At 37.0% G+C, this 10,786-nt stretch overlaps 3 protein-coding genes across 6 annotated transcripts; 2 read left to right on the top strand and 1 right to left on the bottom strand.

Annotated features, from left to right (window-relative positions):
• The first annotated feature begins 6 nt into the window (after positions 1-6).
• Positions 7-3,543, top strand: LOC118754266 (supporter of activation of yellow protein-like). The gene is made up of 4 exons (XM_036489135.1): positions 7-178; positions 242-404; positions 473-661; positions 727-3,543. The coding sequence occupies exons 1-4, from the start codon at positions 50-52 to the stop codon at positions 1,212-1,214; spliced, it is 969 nt and encodes a 322-aa protein (XP_036345028.1). The 5' UTR covers positions 7-49; the 3' UTR covers positions 1,215-3,543.
• An 11-nt stretch (positions 3,544-3,554) lies between these two features.
• Positions 3,555-4,499, bottom strand: LOC118754267 (pyridoxal phosphate phosphatase PHOSPHO2-like). Its single transcript, XM_036489136.1, has one exon. It carries the CDS (start codon positions 4,473-4,475, stop codon positions 3,720-3,722), a length of 756 nt encoding a protein of 251 aa, XP_036345029.1. The 5' UTR covers positions 4,476-4,499; the 3' UTR covers positions 3,555-3,719.
• A 2,359-nt stretch (positions 4,500-6,858) lies between these two features.
• Positions 6,859-10,497, top strand: LOC118754265 (luc7-like protein 3). Of its 4 annotated transcripts, none has more exons than XM_036489133.1 (6): positions 6,859-7,218; positions 7,386-8,233; positions 8,289-8,392; positions 8,463-8,698; positions 9,813-10,240; positions 10,364-10,497. In XM_036489133.1, exons 1-4 carry the CDS (start codon positions 7,117-7,119, stop codon positions 8,570-8,572), a joined length of 1,164 nt encoding a protein of 387 aa, XP_036345026.1. In that variant the 5' UTR covers positions 6,859-7,116; the 3' UTR covers positions 8,573-8,698; positions 9,813-10,240; positions 10,364-10,497. The 4 variants fall into 4 exon arrangements, with proteins under 4 accessions (XP_036345026.1, XP_036345025.1, XP_036345024.1 ...); XM_036489132.1 differs by having other exon boundaries at positions 9,813-9,997; positions 10,103-10,497; XM_036489131.1 differs by having other exon boundaries at positions 9,813-10,497.
• Positions 10,498-10,786: the final 289 nt, after the last annotated feature.

The raw sequence follows: 10,786 nt of genomic DNA on the forward strand, positions 1-10,786 counted from the left end.
GAATGCCGACGTGGTCAAATGTGAAGACAACACAAAGACACTGAATACTATGCGTCGCAGTGGGCGAGCACGCTTTGCCCCGAAGGCGAAATCACCGGGAGCAACGCTTAAGGAAGAGTACGACAGTGCAACTGAGTCGGCAATGTCTTCATCGGAGAGCGAAAGTGAAAGCGAATCGGTAAGAAAGAGAAAATAAAAATTACCATGAATTTGATTGAGCGTGAACTTTGACCCATTACAGGGCTCAGATACCGACTCGGATAGCTCGAGCGAGGATACTTCCTCATCATCTGAAGAGGAGGGTGATGCGCATGCCATTTGCGGCGTTTGCCAGCGTGAGCAGAATCGCAATATGAAAAACCTGCCCGAGGTCTTTATACGATGCTACACATGTCAGCGCAGAGGTAATTCGTCGGCTTTGTAATTCGTATTCATGTTTTGATTTTACAATTTATGCCCTCTTTCCTTGCAGTGCATCCGAGTTGCATTGAAATGCCGCATCGCATGGTTGCGCGGGTGCGCAACTACAACTGGCAATGTGTTGACTGCAAATGCTGCATCAAATGTAGAGGAAAGAAGGATCAGAACAAAATGCTGTTCTGCGAGCAGTGCGATCGGGGCTTTCACATTTACTGCCTGGGCATCAAAGCCGTCACAGATAGTGAGTCCCAGAAAATCTCAAAACGCCTCATGACTGTATTAATAACATTCACTTTTTTTTTACAGGTCGCTGGAGTTGTGAACGTTGCAGTGTTTGCATGCGTTGTGGCGCCACAAAGCCAGAGGGTTTGCCACAACAACAAACCCAGATATCGCCGAATGGCGAGAAGGTCAAGCAGATCAAGCACAAGAAGGTCAAATGGATTAACGAGTATCGAATAGATCACATCACGAAACTGCGTGAGCATTGCTCCATGTTGTGTGTACCATGCGGGCGCGCAAAAGGTGCGAAGCGCGTGCAAATAGCCAGCCCATGCGTTAGCGGCACAACAGCGACGGCTGCTTCTAATCTGCCATCACCCCCCGCCACGGCGCAACAAAAGCAGCCAGCGAAAACATTATCGCAAAATCAAACAACGACCAACGCAGCCGCAGAAGCTGCAAATGCGAGTGTTGGAGCCGCCAGCAAAGCCGCTGCCTCTGCTGCATCTGCAATGAACAAAACCAGCGCTGCCGGCACGCTGCCACCGCCGCCGCCGCCCGTTGTTGCCTGAGTGGGGGTGATACGTTACTGCCCCAAGCGTAGTAGCCTAAACGCCAATATGTAGTAGCAGCAATAAGAAAAGGTCGCGTGATATGCTGGCGCACGCGTGAGCTGCACTGTATCACAGCGAGGAGCTTTGGATGTGTGAGATGAGAATGCAACTTCAAATTTTGCTAAAACATTCGCAAGTCCGAAGCAGAAATTTACATTTTGATTAAAGTTTAAGGAAAAATACGGTTTTTAATGCGCATAGAGCATATTATTGCATAGTTTACGACAAACTTGACGCCTTTTCATAAAACTTAACACTTAGTTTAGCATTTAATAACAACAAAAGATAATTTGTAATTTTTTTTTAAATTAAGTTAAATGTTCAGTTTCGTTTAATAAACCATATTTAATTATAAGCTCAATTTATGGAATATACGCGCGATTCACCTACGGTAAAATGTTAGGCCTAAACTAAAGGGTTAATTTATCCAATGTATTATAGTGCAAACAAAGAAAAAATAATATTAAAGAAGGGAAATGTTTCCGTACATAACTACAATAATAAAAATGAGAAATTTAAAACTAAAATAATATAACAAAATATTTGCCGCATGCAAACACAATCATGTCTATATAAAATGTCAAATAATGCACATAAGAGTTGATTTAAGTCTTAAGTAAAGCATCAAAAGCAAAAAATTTAAGCTAAAATAAAAATCTAACAAAATGTATCAAAAATATTTAACTAAATAATGTGTAAAGTTCTCTTTGTATACAACATTGTAAACTATTTGATGTTGCAAAAACTTATAGACAAGAAGAGTTTAAAGAGAAAAGAAGAAAGCAACCATGAGCTGATCAGCGAAAACTGCTCAAAGCGCTGAAGTGGCATTTTTCGGGAGATGGAATTCGAGTAGGCCTTCACTGGCTTCAAATACCATATTGTAAACTTATTTTTTACCGTAATTTTCTCAAGTAAGGTTTTTAAAACATGAGAAAAGCGCTTTTTACTACGTGCATTCTTGAGCAGCTAATTGGAATAATTTGTAAACTGTTATTAAGTTTTTTAATATTCATGAAATGCTTTATTTTTTCTCATTTTTTATCCAATGACATAATTTCCTGCTGCTGCAATGTTTTGAATGCTTCTTAAGAGCATGTCAGACGAGGCAATATTTCTAACTTTTCCATGCAATTCACTGTTAAATTGAGAGAAAGAAATTTTATTTCCGACCTTTCTGACACTTTGCGGGAAATAAGTTTCAGAAATTAATGTTGCAAGGTGTGACTGCAGCTCAAAGTGCGCCAATCGATTTCGCAAATATATTTCAACTTGCTCGTGCTGTACTAGCAATTTTTAGTTCTGCTGACTGCTGCAAGTGCTATCAAACTAATCGAGTGTTACCTTGTAACACTGATCGTGAGTTTGTGGGAAATAATAACGGATAATTTAAATAAAATAACAAATGCGTTTAAAAAATTATTTTGCGGTATTTAATTATTTAGCTATAAATAATAAACTAATCTTCAAATTGAAAGTAAAGTTTAAGAAAGAGAAATAGCAAATAACTAGCCAAGCGGCTCACGGTTGCATTTTAGTGCCGAGAAAGATTTCCAGATTCATTCGCTATGTGAACATCCAAAAATAGGTTTAAGAAATTTTTCCGGCGACTCGCCTTTCGGCAATAAAAAACTCCTTTCGAAAGCTACTTTACATCCAAGGTGCGACTGCTCATGCAACTGTAATTTGTAAATTTCTCAATTTGACAGTGTTTTCGAAATATCTTGCATTGTCACGTCTGACACGCTCTTTATTTACATGCTAAGCATTTAGTGTTTTCTAAATATGGGCATCTAATTATTTCAAGATTTCGCATTATCTTGAAGCACTTTCGAAATGCCACTACTTTTGTCTGCGATTATAAGGTTTGCGACCAGGTATGTAAATTTAGGAGTACTTCACAGTTTCAGGCTTGTTTTCAAAGCAGAATATAGTAAATAAATTAATAAAACGCGTACATATACATATGTATATGTATATAAATATATATATATATATTTAGATTCTCTCATGGATCCTGTATACTTTATTATTTTTTAAAAATTAGTTTTTAAATACCAACTAAGCATAAAGAAGCAAACGAATACATAAGTCTATGACAGAGAAGCGCACTGCCCGACTCTACACGCCCTCCCGCATCACGCAGTAGTTGTGGCCCATCGGCAGCGGCATGCGCTCTTATTATTAATTAACTGTAATAAAGTAATTCATTTACCCAAATAAATGCTATGATGATACTATATTAATGATATGACGATAATTATAATAAAAATAAAATACGCAGTTATTTTTCTACCATAATTTATTTTGCCAAAAATATGAATGTTGGAATTGGTATAAGCAAAAATTAAAAGAAGTCAGTATTGCTCTTCATTATAATAATGATTGATTTTGTTAAAATTTTCACATAATTTTTTTTTAAATAATTATTTCTCAATCAAGCAAAAAATCTTGATTAGCATCCTAAATGCATGAAATAGCCACACAGCCCAACGCTAACTCCAACAGAGACAGCAATTCGTGTCCTGTACTCCACAACAATAAAAGCGGTCTTACTTTGCACTTTTTGCGGTAACAGCGCATTCTCTTCTCCAGGTTTTTTCCCTTGCGCACGCATACGATGTCATCCGAACGCATGTCCAACGTAGGACAGTAATCGTGCTCGCCGTCCGCAATGAAAATGACTCGTTCGTAATTTACACCCATTTCACGCCTCTTCGTCATATAGTGCTCCAAAATGGTACGCTTGCACATATTGGGTGGGCTCAGTGGACATTTAGTGACATGGTATGGTCGTACATGCAGCCCATCGCTGGAGACAACGTAAGCAGGATTCGTGAAAATTGCTTTTATACATTTCGTTAGCTGATGATTGGCCAACCAGTCTTTAATGAAGATAGAATTGGCATCGCTTATGATGATGATGTCATATTTGGGATCACACGAGTCATGAAGATGCTGTACAAATTCCACGATACTTGGAACGGGCGGTATGGTCGCAATCAGGCGGCGTAGTTCGCCCACAGAGAATCCCATGGAGCGTAATTTATTGAGCAATATATTCGTGTAGTCGATCCAGCCAACTTTGGTGAAATTATCCTCCTTGGGGCGTCGATATGTAGGCAGTAAATCGCGGAGAAGATAGGTTGTGTCTAGCGAGGTCAGTGTCTCGTCGAAATCCAATACCAGTAATCGGCGTGTAGGTGGACCAAAAGCCATTTGGTTATTCTTTTTTGAAATATTATTATTTCTTATGTTACAATTAAAATTTTAGTGGGAAAATAATTTCATTTATTTACCTTTTATTGTGATTAGCCGAAAAATCGAATTTGCATTAAGAAACAAGTAATTTTAAGCAAAAAAAAAAACCGACTTCAATTCTCATATACAAATTTAAGAGTACCGTTACTTTCTTTATGATCCAATGATCGGATCTAAACCAAATTAGTATGGGAACACCTTCCTTTTAAAAAAAGGACTATAGAAATTGGAAAAAAATTTCGAATTGATAACGTTCTCCTTTTTTTTTGGAAGTTGGTTAAAAATGAGGTAGCAAGAATAAAAGGGAGTGTTTAAACACAAGCTAGTTTTTTGAACAGCATGGTTTCCAGATAATGTTATTTTAGATTTCTCTTTTACTAAAACTAGGTATGCACGGTAGGATAGGTCAAATTTTGTGTACTATGCGCGTATACATGCAGGCCGATTATGAACAGAAACTCCCTGGGAGTTTTCTCTCTTTTCCCTTTCCTCCTATCATGAATAAACATTACCTGAGGATTTTGTATATTAAATGGCAGAGTTGAGCTCTCCTCTCCAAAAAGTGTCAAACAGTTTTTTCGAAGTTCGAATTTCTTCCTCCCAAGTTTTCGGCGAAAATGCTACTCCTTGGAAGTTATTTATTGGAAGATTTCTTTCTCGGGAGAAACAAATTTCCGGAGGACAAATTCCCCGGGAGTATTAAGAATTGCCCTAATGGTTAATTCTACAACGAAAACCATAAAAATCAGAGTTTCAATCCCTGTGTAAAATTAAAGACAATTCTACAAAATATCATTAAAATAATGCAGTTTTAAAAAAGAAGAAAAAAGTTTGGTATGCGGTTTTTAGCCCATTAAATTTTAGTACGATAAAATGTAAATCTTAGGTAGCTAGGACTTACCATTGATTATTGGCAATTTTTTTTTGAAGGTGTCGCTCATTTCCTTAATATAATATAATGTTCCGCCGAAAACAAGCCAACAAAAAATTATGTAAGTCCGAGCTACCTCAGACTTGAACTTTTTTGTACTAAAATTTAATGGGCTAAAAAACTGCATACCAAATTTTTTTTAATGAGTAATGAAAAAGTACAATATTTCAATAATTTGCGGAATTTTCTTAAATTTTACACTCCTTTCGGAACCCTGATTTTTTGGGTTTTTGTTGTAGAACTAACCATATTTTTATAAAAATTTGCAGAAAAAAAAAAATTAAAAAAAAAAACATGTATATATATATATATATATATATATATAATATTTGCCCGTATTGCAAAAAACTTGCTGTACCTAAAATTTATTGACTGACTGTATATGATAACGATAATAGCACAAGGGGGAATGGCGATTGTCTTTTTATAAAAAGCTGTTTTTCATGGCAGCAATACACTCGGAGGTTTGCCATTGCCATGGTAGTGCGCACTTTTAAGGCCTGTATGCAGCTCTCAAGAAAAGCAAAAACTCCATATAAAATGACGTACAAGAAATGGCTAAGAAATTTTCGAGTCAAATTTCCTTATAAATAGGTATAAATATTTCCAGTGTAGGTGAGGAAGCCTTAAAACCGTGTTTTTTTAATTATTTAAGGAACTCTGTGCTTATTCTTTTTTCGAGGTTGGCAATGACGCTACTTCACATTCCCGATAGGGACGTTCCGATACCACGAAGTATCGATATCTATTCAAATGACTTTACTGAAATCCCTATTTCGATACTACTTATATGAGTGAACCGAATGTATCGATACCTACTTATATCTATAATTTTTCATCCTTTTAGATGCAACAAAGCGAAAGTAATTTCCAGGCGTTCTGTGAAATACCTTTTGCGACACCTGAGCGCCCTATTTAAGAATTTGATTGCAAAATGCTTTATCTCAGAAAACCTTTCCAGAACACTCTATTTAAGAAATCGGTTGAAAACCACCCTATCTCAAATATTTTCAATATATTTTCAGTTGAGGTATCGATATGTATATATGTTCATTAGTAACACTAGAAGTAATACGATTACTTAGAAAAAAAATTTTACGTTTGAAAGGTTCCCACAAAACGTTACTGCTACAAAGCATTGCTTTCATTTGTGGTATCACTAACTTTGTAAAAATATATCCACACTTTAGATTTTGGCGGTGCCATTGCTTAAAACAATTATTTTTCATAAAAACGAAGCAAATATTTTCCATAGAAAAATATGCCCAACAAGAAATGGCACTTGCTCAAATTGATTCGATACAAGTACTTATCTTTCGATACCGAGTAGGTATCGAAACAACGATTCGAGTAAAAAAAGTAGTTGGTATCGACACAAAAGTATCGAGTACGTACTCGTATTTACTTGTATCGAAACATCCCCAATTCCCGATCTGTCATCGTGTTTGTAAAATTCGGCTGCCATTTATAGTAGTTCTGCTGAAACATTTTAAGTAAGAAAACTGCTGTTTTAAAGGAGTTTTACATTAGAATTACCCAAAAAAAAAACGCAAAAAGTGTATAGCAGAGTTTCTTAATAACTTTATCAACAAAAGCCGCCTATTCCATTCTCGCATTTGCGGCATTGGTTTAGTTTTGTCAGCTAGGTACACAAAATATAATTGAACCATGGTGGACGCTGCCCGTCAAATGTTGGACGAGCTCATGGGCCGTAATCGAAATTTACATCCATCGGAGGCGCCACGTAAAATTAGTTGGGATGATCCTGATGTAAGTATGAGGACTAAAATCGTTTATAAAAAAATAGGCAGACGGCGTTGGTTGGTGCAAAATCGATAGCACATGCATGCGCAACGATAACCAAGCGCAGGCTATGAAGCATGTAACTACAAGTAACATTGAAATAATTCATCTTGTTTCCTATGGGTTCTTTGCAGTTTTGCCAATACTATGTTGTAAAATTTTGCCCACATGACCTTTTCATAAACACTCGCGCGGACTTGGGGCCGTGCACACAAATCCATGATGACGAGGCAAAAAGGTTGTACGAAGAAGCACGCCCGTCTCCTCGTAAGCGTTCTTACGAAGATGAGTTCTTGCGATTTTGCAACAACATGTTAAATGATGTTGATCGAAAAATACAAAAAGGCAAACAACGACTCCAGCTCATGCAACGCGATCAGCCCATACCCACCATACCGCTTTCCAAGTACGAGGAGCAGTTAAATAATATGAACGCACGCATAAAAAAGTTGCTATCCGAAGCAGAAGAAGCTGGCATTCGTGGGGATGTTGATCAGGCCAAGGACCTAATGGCTCTGTGCGAGCAATTGAAAGACGAGAAGGATGCACTAATGGCGCAACACGAGCAACATCAGCAGTTGCATCAGCAGACAAATGGCGCAATGAAAGATTCTATTACAAACTCCCCACCGCAAAGCATAGAGGGTGAAAAATCACCGAAAAATGAAGAGGGTGCTAGCACCAGTGGAAGTGAAAAGAAAATACTACCGTGGATGCAAGATTTGGGCACTCTACCTGAAAAGCAAATGGAAGTTTGTGAGATTTGTGGAGCTTTTCTAATTGTTGGTGATGCGCAACAACGCATCGAAGACCATCTCATGGGAAAACAACATCTAGGCTACTCCCGCTTACGCAAGGCCGTAGAAGAAATACACGAGCGTAGGCAAAATGATCGTGAAGAGGAGGAGCGCAAGAGGCGCGAAGAACGTGAACAACGCAGTGTACAGCGAAACGCTTTTGGTAATCATAATGATCGCAGGCGGTATGTATGGTTATGTATTCAGTTGAAATTACCATTTTCATATGTTTTTTAACAGCAGCGAGCATCACGATCATCGTGACCGCGACCGCGAACGTGAGCGTGATAATCGCGAACGTTCACGTGATCACAGTAGCCGACACTCGGCCGACCGACACCGTCGTAAGTCGCATAATTGGAAATATGACAGATTCTCCATCAACTGTTTAACATATTTTAATTTTGGATATAGATCATCATAAATCATCGCATCGCAGACGTTCACATTCGCGCAGCAGTCATCGACGCAGCAGCCGGGATCGTTATAGCCGCAGCCGGAGCCGTAGTCACAGCCGCTACTAATTACACACCAACAACACAAGTTCGTACGTGGCGGATTGAGGTACTCCAAAAAAAAAAAAGCAAACTATATAAACTTAAAAATCTAGCCTAATCTAATAAAAGAATACTCTCAAGTCGTAGAACAAGGTGAGTACAATTAACATTTTAACAGTATTTCTATTTAGAATTTATATATACAAGTATATTTTTCATATCAATGCGTACATTTAAAAAGAAAACGCGTGCTACATTATTTGGGGGTGTAATTAGTTTTGGGTGCTCAATAAGCGAAGCCCTCTTTCATCTAACATTACGAATGATTTGTGTTTTGTCTAGAATAGGTTGAACGTCACAATATTCATGAAACGTGAGCGCCTGAAGTGGTTGGTCAAACGCATATCGAATGAGTTAATTAGTTTAGCTGGTAAACGGTGCATATAGCAGATTAGTCGCAGTGTCAACATAGGATTCACTGTAGAAAAATAGAAACCTGCATGCTTTTTGGGCTTTCCGCAAATTTCAATAAAAAAAAACTGAACAATTGAGTAGTCCACTTGCAAAGTGCCCTATGTAAATTTGTTTCGATTTTTAGTTTTTGGTGGGTAACGTACCAGTATTTTAAATAGTTTCATGTTCACAAACAATTCAGTGCAAAATCTTTCTATATTCTGAAAAAATAGCATCAAATGTTAATTACTCTTGCAAAAGTCGCTATAATACTTACATATGTATGTATTGTACAATTTCAAGTCTCCATCTTCTGATGAACTTAGAAAACTGCAGGAAAACGTGGTAGTTTCGGTGCCTAGTGCAAGACGTCTTAAAAAAGAAGCAGACCAACCTTCATGGAAGAGAGAACGCGAAAAGCTAAAAAAAGCTAGCTATGTAAAAGTTACTGTTTCAAAACTCGCTATATTAAATTTTTATATAAGAAATTTGCAAAAACTACCACACTGCGATTTTGTTTTTTTAATTTAGGCTCTTATTTATCCAAATATTCAGATAATAAAAAGAAATATACAAGTTGGGTGTTACTTGTTGTTGTAGACGTTTTTTTTTTTTATTAATTTATGGCTTACTATTATTTTTATAACGCTGTTTGCACATAAGTGGACTACTAAATTAAATTAAATATTTTAAAATTCCCCGAAAGTTTAAATTCGGTGTAGCAAACATATTTCCCTAGTTATTTTTATTTTATTGCAACATTATTAATGTATGTAGAATTGGAAAAAAAATAAAATTAACTTTTAATTGTTAGGCGGAGAGACATTCATGCACATTGAAGTCGTTGCAGCGTAACTGCAACGCCGTGTCAGCGCATGCTCTACCTATGCGACTCCACTCTCAGCTGGCTTTAATTGTCACAAAATGCCACCATTAATTGCCGTAGGTTGCGTCATTGTCAGAGTATAAAATCCGTTAAGTTGGCTGCGTCATTTCGAGGTACATTTGAAGCAAAATTAAAAAAAAAAAAATAATAGATTAAAAATTATGTTATTGCAAGGTAGTTGGTTTTAATTTTTGAGTTCTTTGTTTAACTTTTCATAGCGTAAATTCACTTACAAAGCGATGATAAGTGACTATAGTCGGTCGCATACACATATACACGAGCGACTGAATGTCCGCCCGAACCCAGTTTAGTAGCGACTACAAGACCAGTCCCCTCCGAACAAACTCGATTACAAGGTACTTTTTGGATTTTTTTCAAACATGTAGCATAAAAAAAAACATAACACTTAACTAAATGACAAAACCAAATCAAAAGAAGCAAATTAATACTCGTATTTTTCGTACTGTATGTTCTGGAAGTCAACATTTGAAGATTACCATACCAATAACGTTTGTAGAATTTAAGTGACCCGCGTACGCATTCGTTCGTACGCCAGTTCGTTACTTCGTACAATACGCTCAATAAACTACGCACACATTCACCCACATCGAGGTAATTGTTTAAACAAAAACTGAATTTTGCAAATTGCGTCTTCATTCTTATTTAGTAGGAAAAAAAGATTTTGTGTGTTGGGAAGTTAAAAAAGTAATGTGGTGGAAGTAAAGGGATTGAAGTTGATGTGTGATTTAGTGGAAAACTCAATTTTTTCATACCCGCTTTACAAAGGTAACAATAATTTATGATACGGCTAACTTGTGTTGTTTTCTCGTATAATTTTTAAATAGTCAGTAAGTTATTCAATTATGTGAAATATTCTTATTCTTTTCCATATACGAAAACGT

Source organism: Rhagoletis pomonella, unplaced genomic scaffold (genome assembly GCF_013731165.1).
Source record: "Rhagoletis pomonella isolate Grant_MI unplaced genomic scaffold, Rhpom_1.0 Rhpom_scaffold_03608, whole genome shotgun sequence".
Classification (NCBI taxonomy): domain Eukaryota; kingdom Metazoa; phylum Arthropoda; class Insecta; order Diptera; family Tephritidae; genus Rhagoletis; species Rhagoletis pomonella.